At 28.0% G+C, this 21,111-nt stretch overlaps 1 protein-coding gene across 4 annotated transcripts in view; it reads left to right on the top strand.

Annotated features, from left to right (window-relative positions):
• The first annotated feature begins 382 nt into the window (after nt 1-382).
• The window catches only part of LOC109596285 (neurotrimin), a 51,981-nt gene continuing 31,252 nt past the window's right edge, over nt 383-21,111 (top strand). For 2 of the 4 annotated variants that reach the window (XM_020011797.2, XM_020011795.2), the window contains exon 1: nt 385-538. In XM_020011797.2, coding sequence (XP_019867356.1) covers nt 478-538 — 61 coding nt within the window. In that variant the 5' untranslated portion in view covers nt 385-477. Of the gene's footprint in view, nt 539-21,111 lie in introns of all 4 variants that reach the window. The other 2 variants (XM_020011796.2, XM_020011798.2) reach the window with 2 other exon arrangements.

The raw sequence follows: 21,111 nt of genomic DNA, 5'->3' as shown, positions 1-21,111 counted from the left end.
ATCATAGAAACATACGTGTCCTGTATGTAAAAATGCAAATTGCAATCTACTCATGTTTATCAAAACCTGCACATCTGTCCATAAGTAATAAAAATCCGATAGGAAATAGACGGATAGACATGATTGAATTAAATTAACGGTATTCAATTTATGATTTCCAATTCCCGTCATTAAACAGTAACGCGGTATAATTTGGGGTAGTGAAGGGTATAAAGGGAACGAACATAGAGAGAAGGACGAGTAGGTGTGCGACGCGATGTCCCGATAAAACGCCAGAGACCGAAGACGTAATATTTTTTCATTGTTGATATAAGAATATATGGTCGCAATGTGCAATAATGTCTGGATACACGTGGGTCTGTTGTGGAGCCTGCGCGTCTGCCGCGCCAGTCCGGAGTTAGCCGGAATAAAATTCAGATTCCGCGTGCTAACCGGAGCCGAAACTTGTGTGTGTGATGCGCTCTGCGCTCCGTTACGATGTTCGTGGTGTTGGTGTTTGTGATCTCAGCCATCGGTCTCGGCCAAGCCAGCAGTCACGGTGAGTTCATAACTTGATAAATGGTTCGGTCGCTAATTGGCTGTGCCCCAATAAAATTTGCGTCAACCCCGACTATGATAAACTAGCAGGAAAGCATAAACTCACGCCCAATTACAGCAATTACCGTTAGTAAATCACTGCGTCTGGAAGGCAGATTAGTCGTTTCAGAAGCCGCAAGTTGGTTTATGTCGACCGGGACCGTACTTGTTGGAAACTTGGAACAATCTGAGAAGTTGGGTTGCGACCGCGGAGGAACATATTTCACCGACCTACCGGCCCAGAACCTCTTACTCTTGCTCTTCGGTCCCGAACCGACCCGGTGATCTTCCCGTCTTCCCGCGGGCTTCGCGCCATGCATATCGCACAAAAATGGAACGAAACCGTTACGGACATTAAGACATTTTAATTACCTTTTTCGCAAAACACTCCAGATAACTTCCGCAAACTAATTTAATCTCGAACAACTGCCTTACTATTTATTTTACTCCGACACCACATTTATTAACCGCCCCACCGTCTACTCAAAATCTTACAAGTAGAAAATTAACTTCACAAATTAACTTAATTAAAGAAAATTCTAAGAAGAATCTAAGAATCTGTTTTTATAATTTGTCTTATATGTTACATAATTTTTAGACACCCGCACAGGATAGCATTTTTATATATAATAAATGCCGTCTCCGTTAAATTTGTCGTAACATTTATATTAGTTTTATTCTACCGAATTACACTGGTCTATATGTATCTAAAATAAGCAGAACAAAATTAAATTTTTAATGATTACTAAATATTATTAGACGTTATTAATACATAAATAAATTATAGTTACCACAAATTTTTCTTAACAATTTTTACATTATTTTTTTTTTTTTAATTTTTACTGATGACTAAAAATTAATTTTTATTCCGAACAAAACGGTAACATAAAAAAAATATTGTTGCCGAAACCTTTCTACGAATTTTAAGCAAAACAACGTTTTTGACATTTTTTTTCTAGGTTACCTATAATAATGTCTTATTTTTACTGAATAAAACCTTATTAACATAAAAACAATTGTTGTTACCAAAGATTTTCTACATTATTTATCATAATGTATTATTTTTAATGATTACTAAAAATTATTCTGTATAATCATTTTAATTTATATATCAAAGAAAATATTAACATTATATCAATTATTGTTGTCACGAATTTTAAAGAAAATAACATTTTTTGTATTTTTTTTAGATGTTGTTTCTCCATTTCTTATTATAATGTATCAGTTTTACTATTTACTAAAAATTATTAGGTAAAATGATTTTAATTTATATGAGTATATATAAGGAAAATATTGCCCACATCATGTATTATTTTTACTGATGACTAAACATTTTTTTAAGAAAAACTTATTAACTTAAAAACAATTGTTACAAAAACTTTCCTTAAGATTTTTTCCTGTTACTTTTTCTTTCCAAAATATTATTTTTATGTTAATTACATAACTATACATGATGTATTATTTTTAATGATTACTAAAAATTATTGGGTATAATAATTTTAAGTTATAACCAACGAAAACTTGTTTTTGTCACAAATTTTATCCAACATTTTATATTGTTTATATACCATATACAGGTTGTTTCACAGATTTTAAACACATACTCCCTATTGCATAAGAACAGTGAGTTTTTGGTTAAAAATTGTTGTATAAGTCGTGAAACATCCGTTGTGAAGTTTATAACTTAGAATTATATTATTTGGAATTGGTAATTGCAAAAACTTTTAAAATATGGTTTTATTTTGTAAAACTTCCAAATTTAAATTTTTATTATCTTTTATAATTCATTATTCTATTAAAATATATATTTATTTATTCATCCCAAGCAAATTAAATATATTGATATGTGATCTAAAAATAAATATTCCTACAACAATACGATTAAACTTGTTTGGGTTTGTTTCCACGATATCAATTTCAATTTATATTTACAGACAAGAAAGTCAAGAGAGGTCACAACTTCTTGATTAAAATAAAAGGATACGATTTTCATTTATGGAAAAGATTTATGAAAGTGGCACTACTGCAGACGACGCCATAAGGATAAAAATTGAAGAAAAAAATTCCAAAATAATTCGGGAAATATCTTTTGTTAAGTTTGGTTACGGAATATGTACCTAATGAACAGAGGATTGATAACTCAAATGAAACTAGATTTTTAGAAAATTTTTGATTTCGACTGTATTATACATAGTAAAGATTGAAAAAAGTTAATGTTGACCTATATACAGTACGAAAAATGCTCTTCGTGTCTGGATGTTGTAAGAGATGGATGCACGACAAAGAGAGTAAAGTTTTGCCCGGTAATAAGAATCCCTACTCTCAGAGACAATGCGCCGTGCTGGTGCGCGCCGGCGCACAATGCAAATTAATCTTTGCGAATGCATTTACAAAGACTATATACATTTAGTAACTCTCCGTATGCGTAGGGATGTAGTTCGAGTTCTTCGGATGCTCCATTTAAATTTCGTAACTTTGTATAATTTTCAATCTGTAAAATGAAATATTTTTTGAGGGTATATCAAAAACAAAAATAAGTATTCTAAAAATAAACTACTTTTTTCAAAATAAAAATGTATCCCAAAAATTAAATAAAATATATTAAAAACAACGTCTGCGGAGACGAACCGCATGCTAAACGCAGCAAAACCAAATGATCCCCTCCAGTCAGTTCGGCCCGCCCACATAATAGCATGTATATCTTTCCTTTTTGTTTACAAAGGGGTATTGATGTTCCGTCTCAATATGCGAATAGACACGTTCATCATTTTTGATACGGTATATATATATATATATATATATATATATAATATATACTTAAACACCACCATATTTATATTATATATAGACAATTTAAAAAGATTAAATATCTGATTATAATACATTAATTGTATATTTATTATTTCATTCAGTTCATTTCGATATAAATATATCAACAATATTTATTTTATATATAGATAATTTATAAAGTCTGAATACCTAAATATATATCAAAAATTGTATATTTGTGATTTCATGCAATCAATTTCAATATAAATATTTCAACAAAAGTAGGTTTTATTTACTCATCGTAAACGTAAACAAATATTGTTATTTTCCGTCACAATAATGATGCTTTTGAGTAATAACCTTTTTACTTAAACAAGGTAATTTTTCCACAGTCGCTTTTATTCCCATTATAAATTTAAGTGACCAGTTACTTATTTATTCGATTTGTTCATTATCAATTCCTCATCACTAGAGTAAATAATGTACATAATGTGTTATTAAGCGATGAAAGAAATATTAAATATCACTTCCAGTTAATATTAAATTTTACTGTGAAATTATTTACTTGAACTTTATAAATTGTCCCTACTAAAAACTGAAATGATCTTTCATCCTAATTAACTAATACAAATGTACATTTGTAACTTCAAACACTACTTTTCCAAATGAGCCATAAAAGCAATAAAAATGTTAAAAATTACTCCAAGTTTGAAGAGGCAAATTAATTTAACTTCAAGCTGCACTAACGAGTAAAATTATCGCAACTGCGAAGTAAAAATTACTTATTTATTTGCATATTTTCATTCAAAAGGAACAAGATTTTAAAATTATGACGCTAAAAAAGTAAGTTGTAAAAAGACAATTTTTTTCGACGGACAGGTACCACTGGAAATAATACTAAAGCGGTAATTTAAAGCTCATAAATATACTGCGTAATTACATTTACTTCTCAAACATTTTACATTTAACATCAACACCCACACATGCGAAAACCACCAGTAATACTAATTCAGACCATTTTTACTTTGTCGGTTCATATTTATTTAATGCAAACATTCATAATTATTTTCAGCAAAACAAATACCTACTGCGTACGTGTGCCTTTTCGTTTATTTTAGGAACAAAATTCAACATATTATAAAAATAAATAAGGGGATGGAGTGCGGTAAATACGGACATGGCATTTAACCGGACACCGCTGTTGTGTTCACTTCCTTTTATCCATCTGCTCGACTCTTTTGTAACGCGAGAGTCTTAGCGAAATCTAATGTCAAACAAACGGTCTTAACTAGAGTGTGCGAAACGAGTAAACCAAATCCCCACACAATCATTCGTTGTTTATTTTTATTTAAAGTTTCAAATACATTCAACTATTTTTGTCGTGTTAATTAATACCATTTTTGCAACGGTTACAAAGGGCTAAACCGCATTAGTATAAGCAGGATGTTTCTGAGGTGTAATAGATCCCACAGGACGAGGCGGAAGGGTCAAACCATCCCTTGAAAATAACTAAAACAATAATGTAAGTTTTATATGCGTCATAAAACGTTGAACCGTTTGACGAAGGGAAAACGAGTCCACGGGAAAAGCGAATTAGAAATTATATACAAAAACACAAATGTTCTATTATAATACGAATTTTTATTTGAAGTTGTAAAATATGAATATTATTTTAAACCCTTTATTAAATCAAAATCGTGTTTTATCAGAACAGATGAAACATTTTAGTAATACAATTTTTGATTTATTTACATCATTTTTTACTTTACCTATCCTTGGTCATATTGTATAATAATAAACCACATATTATATAAAAATATATTATATAATACACTTTGTTAATTAAAATTTAATATAAATAATATGGAATTTAGAATTATATATTAAGGTATACACTAAAATGTAATACGTCAATTTAAAATATTAATTCCTTGCCTCTCTGATATCTAATAACTAAAAGTTTAATCCCTTCTAAACTAGCATAAATTTACAGACGAATGTACTATAATGAGTTAAATAAGGACGCTCTGGCGTAGACTTAAATATGACTTTTATATCAAATGTGTTTTATTTTATTAACATTCAAAAACGTTTTTAAATTAAATATGAAATGTATAAATATTTGTTTATCATCTGAATGAAATTAATTTTAAAATGTATACACAAACAAGTACGAAATAGAATATAATACAGATTTATAAAATACAAAATGTGCAGGAACAAAATGCTATTTTATCCGGACTTAAAATGCAATATGCAATGCTGATATTAAAGTTTCATTTGCATTGTGCCACACAAACATTGTGCTACCGTAAGTTTTGTTTTATTAGGAATAACTGATTTGTTCGAATCACGCTTAAGTCAATTTTAATTATGAAATGAAGAGAAAACTGAATTTAAACTGTAATTTTTCTACCGATTAGTTTTTAAATATGTAACATTGTTTTCATTTCGAACAATACAAATAGTAAACTTGTTTATTATTTAATAAATTTTATTTCATGTTCATTTGTATTTGCATTTAAATTATGTATATTATGCAGATAACAAAAATTAATTGCTACCACAATGTTTTTGTGTCATTGCTTAAAATAATTAGCTCGTAAAAAATTAATATTGTATTTACTATGTAAATGAATATAATTTAAAATACAGAGATTAAAAAATTTTAATTTGAGTCTAATTAAGAAACAATTTTCAATTGATATTATCGATTTCTTTATCAATATTCTTTGAGTTTAAACGGGTATTAAGTATCTAGAAATGACTGATTTAAAAGTAATAATTAATAATCGTGTTTAGACGTCAATTTATTAATGAATAGACTGAGTAATGATAAATATTGAATAGGTTAGTTGACAATAAGACACGTTTTAACCTTTTCCTTTCGTGATTATAATAACATTTTTATACTAGTTTCTAAAATTATGTTTAAATTAAAAATAATTGCGCTCGTTTAATTGAAAATGTTAATTTCATGATTGCATAAAATTTATAACAACAACATTTAACATTTTTTAAATTCTTTAACCTGTGTATAAAAAGTTAAACTGCTAATTATGTCATTTAAATTGTAAAACAATTCCCATTAACGAAGAATTATAATAAAAATGAAAAACTTTTATATACACTTTAAAATTAACATTATGTGCCATTATGAACAAAATTAATCCACAATTAATTCGATGAATTCAAAAATAAAACGGTTTTTTACTTGAATTATTCAAATATAACTTTATGTGTATTACGTACAAATGATTTTCCAGAATCACACGTTTAAGCCAATTTACAGTGTGAACTGTGGAGAAAATTAAATTAAGTTTAATTGAATCTAGGTTGTAATTTTACAACCGATTAGTTTACGACTAACTTTGTTAGCACTTCAAAATTAACATTATTATATCATTAATTTTAGTTAAGACTTTCCGTAATTGATTTATAAGGACATTATTAAAGTTAGTTAATGGATGCAAAAATATGAAATAAATTAATTGCAAAATATACACTCATTGTAGTCATAACGGATATTAATAGTTCAATATTTACTAGATGTAGTTTCTCATCATAGTCCTTATTAAACCCCTGATTTTACTACTTTATTGTGAATATATATTTTGTGATGAGAATTTTGACTAAATAATTTAAAAAAAGCCAATGGACTTCTAAAGCACAAAATAATATGTTAAATAGAAAATGTCAAAATATCAAACAAAACTGCGTTCAGGAAATTCATAAAGCAACAGTTAAAACGGCATTTCGAATTCATTCAAACCCTCACATAACCAAAAAAATTACTAAAAACTCATATGCAACCAATTGGACTATAAAATGGTTTTAGACCGTCGCAAATTTCTATTCAAATATTGTTCTAGGTCGAAAGGAAAAAGGCGAAGTATTTTCTTGTTTCCCTGGCAAATCGAATACAATCTCAATAAACGCAGTTATGTGAGGCGATTGGCACGCACACTTGTAACCATCGTCGACCTGCCCGAGCCATCGTTCGACTCCTGATGTCACGTAATAATGCGCTAAATGGTGATTGGTGCATCCTCTGGGCAATACCCACCGTTCCGAAACTGTTCACTAAAATTGAATCATGCATAATCTAAATTCAAGCCGGATTCCACTAATTTATTATATTATTGCGGATAAAACTAATCCAATTTTAACATCTACACATTTCTAATTCATTAAACGTCACGATTTATCACCCATTTATTCCGGGTTATTAATTCTGAATTCGTTATAAAATACTTTCAGCCAATGTTTAAGGCCTGAAATCGACAACTTGACGTTTATTGGTTCAATTAAGGGCGGCGCAAGCGCAGGCGCGAATTTAGAGTATTATAAAAATACTTTCGATCAATCATCTTGTATCTTGATTCTTGTGTGTATGTTAATTGGGAGATTAGGGGTCTTATTGTAATACACTGAAATGTCTCTAATTGCATTAGATGCTTGGCCCGGTTCCAGCCGAGATGAATTGTGTAAAGAATCCGTGTTGCGGCAATGCACCACTGATCCATTAACAAATATTGTTTTACTTTTGTTGCAAACAGCCCAATTTATTTTCCTCGGTCGAATTACGCAGCGTTCGCATTAAAAACTTAATTAAAACGTGCATGTACCATAATAAATTAGGTTTGATTAACTGTTTGCGCCACCTATAACATTTATCTGTTACGATTCGATATTCGTTTTTATCCTATACATATGTTTGGTTTTAAATTGTTGACATATTGTAATCAATTTTTTTCCCCATAATTAAAGCAGTATAATTATAAAATTAAACATTTATTTCATTTAAATGAACAATCATATATATATATATATATATATATATATATATATATATATTTATTTTTGCAGCTCTTAAATTTCTTTTACTCTTTTATATTTACATAGAAAGTAACAAAAAGGATTTGACATATTATTAGGCTTATTCTAAATTATCTTATCGACGGGAGCATCGACTTAACCATATAGTATAGGCCAACGATCACTGTCTATGAACTGCAACCCAATGGCGTAATTAGTTGTTCACAGATAAGTCATTAAACATTATTATATATATGTCGGACAGTCGTATTTAGCGTGAACATGGTGGGAAATATCATGAGTAGTTAGAAGTGGTTCTATAAGAGAGTGGGGTGGTATTTCTTTAGTGACACGAACGGAATTTCTCATATTAAATTCAGAAACTATAAATGCTCGACGATATCACAACTCTATTATTCAACTAATTATTATTCCATTTGCTCAAGATTTTATTTTTATACCCGACAATGCTCGACCTAACCGTGAGAGACATAAATTTGGCGTTGCAAAATTATGGCATTACTCAGATGCAGTAGCCTCCGCTCTCCCCAGAGTGCAATCCAATTGAATTTAGAGGTGCACGCAAAAGATTTTTGCTATGGATCAATATTTTATTCTTTCACTAATTATAAGTATACCAAGGGAGATGGAAGGGACAAGAGGGACCGGCTAACTAGTGAAGGAAAAATTTATATTTTGTATTAAACATTTTAATTAATTTTGTTTTATTAATTTCCCGAGGAATTATTTTGATAATATGTATGTATATCTATTGCAATATAATGCCACTAGTATATTTGTAATAATAATTTGAATTATTCACTTCAAAAGACATGCCGTGTATTAAAAAATGCTTACTATAGTTCAGTGACAAAACAAATAGATTCAGTCAAATACAGATTTACAAATAATGAAATAAATTACTTTTTTTTTCAATTATATGTAATTATATGTAGTAATTATAGATAATTTTTAAATTTTTACTTTGTACATAATAAAATATATAAAAAAGAAGAGATTTTAAAAAAATTCATATTAATTTTATTTTTGATGTGCAAAATCATCATAAAAAACCCTCTTCGGATTAAAACACCTTTGTTACAACCGGCCTAACAAATATGCAAATGAAGGAAATATTTTTAAAAATAATAAAAAACACATTAGACTATCTGAATTCTAATGTGAATGTGGTTGTTCGTTAATGGAGCATACATAAAAAAATATTCAAATGAACGAATAAAACGTATCAAACCAACAATAAAAACAATTCATAATCGTTCCTGCATTATCAAAACGACCTATTTTTAAAACAATGTTTTCAAATCCAATTTAATTCCATTCAATTATAAATATATTGTTCGGACTAATATAATAAGCAAAATTGTTGAAATTTATATTTTTACATGAATCAGCATGTGTGATAAAATAAGCTCCGGATTCAGATCAGAATATAAAATTCGTAATAAAAAAACTGGGACCATTAGACGTCCACATAAATTATACAAAGCTTTATTTCCAGCTTTGTAGTCCTCTATTTTAGCCGGGAATGGCGCAAATACTTAAAGGATGTTCCAAGATTCCACTCAATATATCCAGTTTGACCATAACTCCTCGAAAACGTCCTCGGGGCACCAGCAGATCTCTAATGCGGACCTTCCGACGTTTTAGCACGTTACAGCCGCCGTTACATAAACCGACGAATTATGTCTATTTTTCTGGCGACAACTTACGAGCCCCACTTTGTTGCGGCAACTCCTTTATCATCGGATATAATCGACGATGAGCCAACTATAATTTGTATGCTGACTGATACCGCAGCCCCTTCTATTTCTGTACTTAGCCAGTATAAAAATCATAAACTTTTTGAATATTTAGAACACATATTTCCAACTGAGTTTATACAAGAAAAACACTGTGCTAGGTTGAATATAAAGAACGTACATCTCATTTGAATTATGAAAGTACAGACAATTTTCTTTGTTTAAAATAATGCTTTAAAATACTGTTATCCATTTTTAATATGTGTCAGTATCTAATATTATTTCTTAGATATACTGCTTTTTATTTCTTTGGTTGTGGAGATATTAGAAATATTTATATAATAAAATAAATTTAATTTTATTTTTATGTTAATAAAATATTTCATTTTATATATTTTAAAAATTGCACAGTACAGTTCGAATTTGGAAATAAATATCAATGCTGATTACACTTGTAATATACTATAAAAGTTTTTAAAAATATTTATTTGGCAGCAATTAAATTATAAAGCCTTTTTACCTGTTGTTCACCTTTTTAATTAAACTTGACGTCTAATTGAATGAACCACCTATAGCTTTATTTTTTTTGTGCAAAAAAAAACAATTGTCGCTTGTTTTGACTCTGTGCCTGTAATGAAATTAGTGCATTATTAAACACACGAAAATCCGACTAGAGTGTTTTGTGAAATCAAACACATTTATCCTGTTTACTTTTGTAATGGTTCATTTCCCATAATTAACCTTTGGTGTATTATTGTTATTATAATCAACATCATTGACATCGTTGTGCATTCCGTGATATTACTTTATAATTAAGTAATTTACTGAAAACTGGAGAAAATCGACCAGACCAGTTAACTAATGGTACATACAAATGTGGCTCACGTAGACACTTTCATTAGGAAAACCATCCTGAGATTGGTATTATGTCTTCATCTATAACAGTACACTAAGTAAATTATTAAATGTTAAAGAAGGATCCACACCAAGGTATATTAGGATTAGTCGGGTTTCCAGTTACAAGTAATTTGTTTCAATTTACTAGAAGTAATGCAGCCGCCTAACCGATATATTTACTGAATAATAAAGAAAACCAACAAATTATCTCTGATACTGCGCTATTAATTAAAATTATACCGAAACCTGTAATTAGTGTAGATGACGCAAACACGTTACCAAATTAATATGTTAATTAACTTTCAACATTTGTTTGCATAGTGTTGATCAACTTCATGTACTTCCTGGGCTTTATGCTTAATGAGATACTCACCGCTACGTTTGAAGTATTAGCGACGCTTCCTGAAATGATGCGACGCGAATAAATGATTTATTAGAATTCACGCGACATCCAAACTTTCGGTTTACATAATTTCCTACATAAATAGCAAATGACGTGGTAACCAGACGTCAATTTTACAGCTGCAGACTTTTCAGTTTGCGCATTTAAAATTTTACAACCGAGAAAATGCATTGACAATTTTATCTGCGAGATTCCCTTATCGCGACACAATTTTGCAACTGCGGCATGAAGGTGTCAATATATCATAAATATCAGATAACAATTATCAAGATCATATTTCCAAATAGGGGAATATTGTGTCACTGGAGTCGCTGGATCGATTACAATCTCCGATAGCTGTTTAATAATAATATAAAAATCCATAGACTCGCATTCACCCTTCCAATTTTTTCCGATATCTGATATTGCATGACATCCTCGACGTACTGTGTCTAAATGTTTATCTATGTAAACCAAATAACGATTTTCTCAGTAAAATTTAGACAGTAGAATTTTTAGGCGGAAATTCGATATAAAGGACATTTACAAAAAGTTAATAAAAAGTTTGATACGTGCAAAAGTTCTGATCCAAAATTAAGTTGTATCAAAGGTCGTTCTGTCGTTTAAATTTAATAGCTGAATAGTTGTAAAAACTTTTTAATGAACTGCAATTTGAAAATTTTTAGTTATATATCAGAATGTGGACATATTTTGAAGTAAATAGTTACTATTCTCATCTTCATTCATTTATTCTAAAATTCGATCCAAAAGTATTTGAGTTAGTTTTTTGCGATATAAATTAACGGTTGACTTGAGAGGCGGTTTTTATCATCAAAATTTACAAAGATTCCAAAAGAACGACTATAATATTGTAAATATCCTTTATGATGTGATAACAAGTTATAACTTATGTACTCAGATTTAAGTTAAACATTTAAAATTTAAGCAGGAAGAGGGAAATTGGCAATTTTATCCACGAGACACTTTTATCACACAATTTGAAGAGATCATGAATTTTATATGTTGTAATTATTAACATAGTCTTTTGTATTGCACGTTAATAATAACATTACAAACATCGGCATCCAAAATAAATTTCAAAGTTGTATGAAATCCGTGAAGTTTAACCAGTGTATAAGCGATAATCTAACAGATTGTTAATTAAGTAGCTTAATGTAGGCATTCTGATGATGATGCCCATAAATAACGTCAAATTAAGTTACAACAATAGCGTTTTCGACATTTATATTTTGGTCTTAAAATATTATAGAATGTTCCCATCATATTAGGTTAATGAACCACTCAAATTTAAATTTAAAATGTATGCGGGGAAACGCTGATAAATATCGGATTTGGTTTGCAATAAATCTAAAAGTGCTTTATTTGACGGTTCGAATATTCGGGGACTTTTATTTGATTCTACTCTTAATGTGCTATTATTTTCCACGTAAATTTATCAAGAGTAGAGTGGTGGCAGCCATTAAATTTTAATAATAAATTTTAGAAGATAATATGTATTGAATTGAAGGCTGACCCAAAAAATTGAATAAATTCACATTTTAAATTGCTATGGTCCCACGATAAATGTTACAAAATGTTCCTTTTATCTCGACAAAAATATAAATGATTGGGTGAGACATGATATTTTTATTAGAAGGTTAAAAATAATGATTAATTACCATAAGATAAAATTGGTAGTGGGTTCGTTGGGAGTGCATTTTTCAGATATGATTATACCAGCAATAAATCGATGAGTAGTAAATCAAGGTGATTTCAGGTAAGCCCCCTGAAATATAGTATAGTCCTTAGGCCAATTTACGTTCGTTTACATTTTGTGTAAGGATTGGTTGGCTACCAACGCTCATCAATCAAAACGGAGGAGGTGAGTCTGACAAGATGGTTTACGCTCCGCGAGAATATTAATGAAGAGGTAATATAGGCGCAGACCTCATAACATATCTAACTTTGCATCCAGTCGTAATCAAAACAAATCATGACGTTCACGAAGAGTAAATGTTGTTCATCTTAGATACTGAATTTCTAATGAGACTGGGCCTAAACCATCATCAAGCAAATTAAAACATCACCCTTTACAATTTATATTAGTTCCGAGGCTAACCCGAAAACGTTGTTCGCAGAACACCATTCCGACGATCTGTTTGTTTTGTTAACGACACCGTATATAAATTTTGATTAGGTATTTCTCCTGAATTTAATTTTATATAATAATGGTTATTAAACTTTGTTACTAAATGTATTTCAAGGCAATCTTAATCAAAATTAGATATGTAAATTAATATATTTTACCAAAGTTAATTTAATAATTTTAATAGCATAAATCTAATAATTATAACTTTTATAATACAATATACGTTTGATTAATATAAATTCAATTTTTTTAATATTGTAGATGAATTACTATTTATAAATATTGCATATATACAGCAAATTAATTAACTCATTTAAATTAAATTGTTTAATTCTGTTTAACAAAATTTATACTTTAAAATGTTTTTAATAATTTAATTGTAATTAACAGTAAATAGCTAGATACATTAAATTGTACAGTGAAATATTTAAAATGCAATGCAATGCAATTAAGATGCATTGAAATTATTAATAATCGTGTCCGAAATTTGCCCTTTGAACTGCAGCTATCAAATCGTTCTATTTATCGTATTTTTCAGGGTGTTCCTTGCGAATTTTGGGGTCTACATGATCGGATTAAAATCGGGACTCTGAGCTGGCTATTTTAGGACATTTACTATAATAATTACGTCTCAAACCATTCTTTAATAATTTTTGCTGTACACTTAGAATCGTCGTGCTTAAATATCCACCTTAATTAACATGAAACATCATGTGTGGTATCACTAAAATCCTAAGGTGCTCCAGAACATACTTTACAATGTGAAAAACAAATATGAAACAACAAATTTAATTGAAAGTATATTAAGAAAATATTCTAACAAAAATTGGATGTTACTATCCATCCTTTCATTGTTCCTTTTTAGTCTTCTAGATAAATAAAATGTGAATCATACAGTACAAACATTGCAAGGAACTGTTTAATAAAGAAACGATTGTTATGAAAAAAGTTTGAACAATAATATATTAATTATGCTTCAGAATTTTGTTAATAATAGGATCGGATGGTGAACAATATGTTTGTCGAGCTTGAAACAAAAGTTTAGACCCTATAAATGGATCCATTTTCCAATGATAATTTATCAATTGCATAGATTTTTATGATTGATAAGGACCAAAGTTGTTCAAAAATAATGAGGTAATTTAATTATTTTTTAAGTACATTTAAACTTATTTTCGGAATCGCAACATTTAACAAATGTAATGGTTTAAAATCAGACAACAGATGCATGTGTAATTTAAGTCTTATAATAGTCAGTAATAAAAATATATAATTAAATTCATTTTTCCAGTATACTACTTTTGTTTAAATATATGTATATGTATATTTTTTATTATTTATTAAACAAATTAAAACATAAAAATATATGAATGATGAAATAATTAACATTGCAGAAAAAATTAAAATTGTTACGATACCAACAATGTTTTATGTTAGTAATTGAGTCATTTAGTTATTTTTAAATACATTTACTCATTTGCGCATCCACCATATTTAAAAATGTGTGATTCTAATTTTATAATAATACAGAAAGGTATATATAATTAAATATTTCATATCCATTTAAGTAATATATAATATTCACCTTATATTGTATACTTGTATATGTATATTTTTATATTTATTAAAAAAATTGAAACATAAAAATATATTAAAACTAATAAAATAATTAAGACCGAAGTGAAAATTAAAATTGTTATGATACCAATAATGTTTTAGATTAGTAAATCGATATAAGTAATTTAGCCACTTGTAGTTCACATGGACATTCTAGGATGTCAAATTGCCACTGCTGTCTGAACCAAATAATCTCCTGCTACAGACGTTAACTGCTGAGACATAATATCGACATTTCAGGTGTTGGTTGTGAAGTGAGCACATGCCAATTGCAAATCTTTACATTATATTTATCAGAAATTTTTTTTGTAACCAAAGACATACTTTGCAGAAGAATTTTTGTTCACAATTATGCTGCAATTATTAACTAGTTAGAAGATCAGTTATATAATTATATACACGTGATACTTTTACTTAATCTATATTTAGGTACAAAATAGTGTGTACTTTCTATATTTTTGTTTTTCCAATACTCAGTTTTATTCCAACAATAATAATAGACTAAAATAGTTTTAGATTTCATTCATAATTGTATATCGATTTATACTATATTGTTACAAAAAATGTTTGAATTTAGAAATAGAAATTTACATATTATTAAATCATCAAAAGGTACAATAAATAAAGTATGATAAGTATTATTTTAATTAACAAATTCATTCATTACATTAAATTTACAAATATTTTACTGGTAGACAATTATTATATTGTGCTATTTTATACGATTTCACTTTGCATTATTCATTCATTGTATTTCATTGTTAACGTAGAATTCATAGTTATTTCTTTGTGTAATTATAAAAGTTAGTATTTATATTTGTTTTAGAGGATCTCTATGCCGGTTAATTAACTTTCCTTATAATGCTTTGTGAATAAATAAAAGGGTATCGGTCGCTTGCAACAGTACTAATTAATAGGAATTGAATGCAGGACGGATTAATCTAAATAAAACCCAATTCGCTTTAAAGACCGATTTAACATCAATTAATTACCTACCTCGATAGAACCAAACGCCTCCGATGTAAATCAGTGCGGGACAAAAATCACAAATGGCAATGTAATCCTAATTAGTTCAGTAAATAAAACAATAAAGCCGGGGGTACCGGGCAAAAGGTTAAAAGAAAGCAAAGCAGGTGCATGGCGCGGCAAGGTCCTCATCCCCATCCAGGCTCGTACGGACGGCGAAGCGGGCGAGTTCATTTTCCACGCCAACGACCACCAGCTCATTACGGCCGAACAGATACGGCAAACCGAACGAACTGAACACACTGCACCGATTCCGACACAACTTTCAACTTCCTTAGTTGCCGATCGCGAAAATTCCAACGGCCAGTTTATGCGATGCTTGATTTTAAAACAATCAATAATTTGTCTTTTTATTTTCTTTTACGAATCAATCGGTTGGGGATTCCATGCAGTCATTCAAAATTTTATGAAAAAAATAAGTTGCTATGTTTTAGAAAAAATATAAGAGGTTAGCGTAATTAAAAGACAAAAATAACATATCAAACAAAACATATAGTTGAATCATGAGTTAATATTTACTGACACATTGGAAATTTGAAGTTTTTTATTCAAAGACGTAAATATTATATTATGTATTATAACAAATCTAATCATAAAAAGTGCAATAAAGAATGATATATTTATTAGAATTTTTAAATATTCCAAATGAGGGAATACTAAATTAAAATTTAATATAGGTACTTTAAATTTTAATCTCAAAAAAAGTAAAAAGAACTTACAAAGATAAAAAATAAAATATTCTGAAAAATAAATAACGTATTAATTAAAATGTGATTTTAATAAAATATAAAATAGCATCAAAATTTTCATTAAACAGTAATATTAAATGTGAATAGAATTGTAATAATTCCTGATTGAATAAATGGAATATATTAAATTTTAATGAAGAAATTTCTGAACAAAAGGTTTAATTAAAAACAAAATTATATATGTCATTTTGATTTACTATATAATCCAAAGTAGAATAAAAGTAATTGCTTTTTTAAACAAAAATTTAAATTTTAATGTCGATCACGAACATAGAATTTTGATCTCTGAATGAGAAATTAAATTTGAAACAAAATAATGCATATACACAAACATTTACTACTTAAAATTAGTACAAAAAAGGAACTTTTAATTTTATATACATATCCACAGTGTGGGTCGGTCATATGGAATAATTTCATCTGAATTGTTCAGCATATTTATAAAAAAATCTCGAAATACGTAAAATTTAAATTATGAGATGACATCATGCAACGAAAAAATTTGTCGCCACATTAAACCTAGTTCAAGAAATAGTCAACTCCCAAAATTTTAAATATAATTGTAATATGATTTTTTGTATAATTTATGTCAGCATTAATATTAAAATTAATATAAAATTATAAACATAATTTTCAAATATATTTAGATTATAAAATGGTACCCAGAAAAAATTAATCATTAGAAACGTAATATTAATTAATATGTATCTTCATGCTATATTCAAAAATGTTATTGCAAATATTGATACTAATTAATATAAAATATCATAATCAGAATAATACATTAATTTATTAACTTTTTAATAAATTTGAAAATAATTTAGAATAGAAACCTTTAAATAATAACTGTAAAATGTAATTAATATTTATCATATTTTTAAAACATGAAACAGGTCAGTTTTAGATTTTAAAATTACAACAAAAAAATTCGCCCCTACATTGAACTCACTTATAGTAAAATTATAATTATTATTTTCAAATTTATTATAAAAATTTACATTAAAAGTAAAATAAGATCATAATAAGAATAATTTATTAATTCAATGAATATTAATTATAAACTAAAATTATAATTAGTATTCCAAATATTAAAATTAAAAATAAAATAAAAATAATAATCAAAGTAATTCATTAATTTATTTTAAATAATGTTGTTAATATATTTGAAAATAATTTAGAATAGAAACATTTAAATGATAATTGTGTAATATTAATATAACAGTTTTTACAGTGTGCAACAGTCACATAGATTAAATTCATTGTTTTAAATGTTAAGCATGTCTATAAAAGCTCCTGAAACATGTTAATTTTACATTATGAAACTACAATGTAAGGCTGAATTTTTCAGAATTTAAAATTTACGTATTTAAGAATTGTTATATAAAAATGCTCAACAATTAAAATAATTCCATAGGACAGTTTCACATTGTATAAAACGTGTAAGTTAAATTTATATTTTACTTTTCGATCATCGATATTACATTCTTAAATTTTAATATTAAATTAATATTATTTTATAGCTAATTAAGGTAATTTTCAAGGTATCAAATTTCAAATAAATCAAATATTTGGAAAACTGAAATGTTCATTCACATTCCTACATATATACAATAATACATTACATTATTGATTTAATTAAATGTATTAACAAGTGCAATTAAAATTGAAGTTCCTAATAACCAGTTGAACAATCTGACATTATTCCTATTAGTTATAATTTCAATAATTACCAGTTTAGTAACAATACGCAATCGTGTATGAATGTCTATTTTGCAAAGCAACATACACACATATGTTTCGGTTAGATTAAACCCATTCGTGTAAACGTAACTAACACAGTAACAAGTAAATTAAACTAATCACCGACCGGAAACATTTTTCCACCAGGCAGAAAACCGACACAAGAAACACACGACCGGAGTATTATTCATAGAAGTGTAAAGTACAAATTTGATGAAGCCCTAAAAACTTATTATTACCGTAAAGTTCCCCGTGTATAAACAAAGCAAGCCGCAGCCAAAACGATTGCACGGAATAGAGTTTTTATGTACGGGGAGATCTTGTCTGGCAAATGGTTTGCTCCGCTTGACACTTGCGGGGTTGGAGTAACATGCATGAAAAGTTTACATGTCGGAAATTGTTGGCGAGACATAGCAAAAGACGCTTCGCCTCGGCTCACTTTTAGCCCCCATTTAATCGTGATGTGTCAATCAACGTATTAAATTTGTTAACAACGTTCCCGAGTAAATACTTTGAAATCCGATATTAACATTTTTGTTGAAAAACAGTTATCAAGTGTCATTTCAGTGAATGGAGTGAACAATCGAATGTTCAACGTAGGATATTAAAATTTCACATAATACAAAGTTGATTGAAGTTAATGAAATAAATACGAGCATAAAACGGAATTTATTGATGAATGTGTATATTTAAAATGCATGTCGGTGGTTTCTCGTGCAATATTGAAACGTGCTTTTAAGTGATAATGATCGACACATTTTGATCGTATTGTAACAAGCGTTAACAATTGTGGTTGGGTGTTTTGTGTAAAAGGAAATGTCAATATAGGTGCATGTCGAATATTTAGTTATGAATAAATAAATAACCAATGAATGTTGCAATAATTATGGATGTTGTCAATTATATAATAAGATTATTGACAGTATAATAATAAAAATCACACTTGCGTGGGATATGAAATAATGTAGGATGATTATAGCAAATAATCCTATTTATGTAGAATATAACATACTGATGATACTGATTACCGTTCATTACTAACGAACAAGCCATATATCTATTTACTATACAAAATATTGATTCATGTTGATATATTTGAATGTATTGATGACTCGCATCTAATTTCCAATATATAGAATATCCCATATTAGATAGATTTGGATGATGTGTTTATTTCCAAATTAGATACAGTGGCATTTAGCATATTTAGTATAGTTGTAACTATAAAACAATATTATAAATATTTTTTTCAAACATATTGCAAAAATTGCCCCATTCTGAAATATGTATAAAAAATAACATTTGACATTTGATAATATACACCGCAGTGGTCATTATTATAGCAAATTTTATTTTATAAAAAGTTATATATATTTTTCAGAATTGAGGTGTTTACATTCCTTCAAGTTTCTTGAATTTCTGTGATGAATTCATTTAAATTTATAAAGTTTTTATTCGAATTTGATTATAAACGTAATCGATACTTTTATCAACCGACCACAATTTTGGATTTGTGTTTGGTATCGTTTTCATGTTGAAACACACTTATTTTGTGTAGTTTTGTTCCTGTACGATATTAATGTAACATTTAACAAGCAAAATATAATTTTAACTCATCACTAAAATCTACTCGTCCCCATTCTATGATATGAATGTAATCCTAAAAAAGTCAAAATTGGACTGGTCACATTTTCACGAACCCACCATCCACTAACCATCTTTTCTCAGTCCTTAAACTAATTTCAGTAAGTTCCATTTCCTCCAGGTAAGCTTTAATTTTCACTTGGCGATAAAATTGGATTGTTTTTCGTAGCTACCCCATGGCCAGCTTCCATAATTTTCTTTTTAAATTTCACTTTGACAAATGAATAAATAAATATAATAAGCAAAAGATTGCTAATAAATAATTGTATTTTTTACGTGAATGAGTGAGTATAAATAAAAAAATTGTTTATTAAAACATAAATAAGATAAATCATCAGTTATGCCTTCTTTGTTTCAAGGATAACAATATTAATTACCACGAAATTTTTCAGAAATATATTTACTATTAGCTAAAGATGATCAAAAATTATATATTTTTGGAAAGCGGGATTTTTTCTGGTATTTTATACTATTGTTTATACAAAAAATTTATTTTATTTTAGGAAATTATTTAACGTAAAAAGTGCTCGTGTCATTATCATTTGCCAAAAATTATTGTTAGTTATTTCCTTAAAATTTTGTGAAATTATAATTAGTTTTTTATTTCAAATGAAAACTATAATTGAATTAGTTTTAAAAACAATTATAATGTACCATTTAATATTAGATAAAAAGTATTATTATATCTTAATCACATATTTTATATTGTGTTAATTTTCGTATATATTCAATATATGATTTTGCGTTAATCAGTGTTTTAAAAAAGTTGAATTCTGTTATACCATCTAGTCTGGAATCACAAAATTTAACCAATATGGAACACGTAATGCATACACATATGTCCATAATAAATATTCAGAATATGTCGTAAACAATTTGACTACATTATTGACTGATCACAGTGTTTTTTTTTTTTGAATTAATCAAAAATATGTTATTCGTAAAGTACGAGCCTTTATATTGAAATTCCATATGAAAATGCAC

The sequence above is a fragment of the Aethina tumida genome, chromosome 3, assembly GCF_024364675.1.
Source record: "Aethina tumida isolate Nest 87 chromosome 3, icAetTumi1.1, whole genome shotgun sequence".
Lineage (NCBI taxonomy): Eukaryota > Metazoa > Arthropoda > Insecta > Coleoptera > Nitidulidae > Aethina > Aethina tumida.
This window is presented reverse-complemented; position numbering and strand designations above follow the sequence as displayed.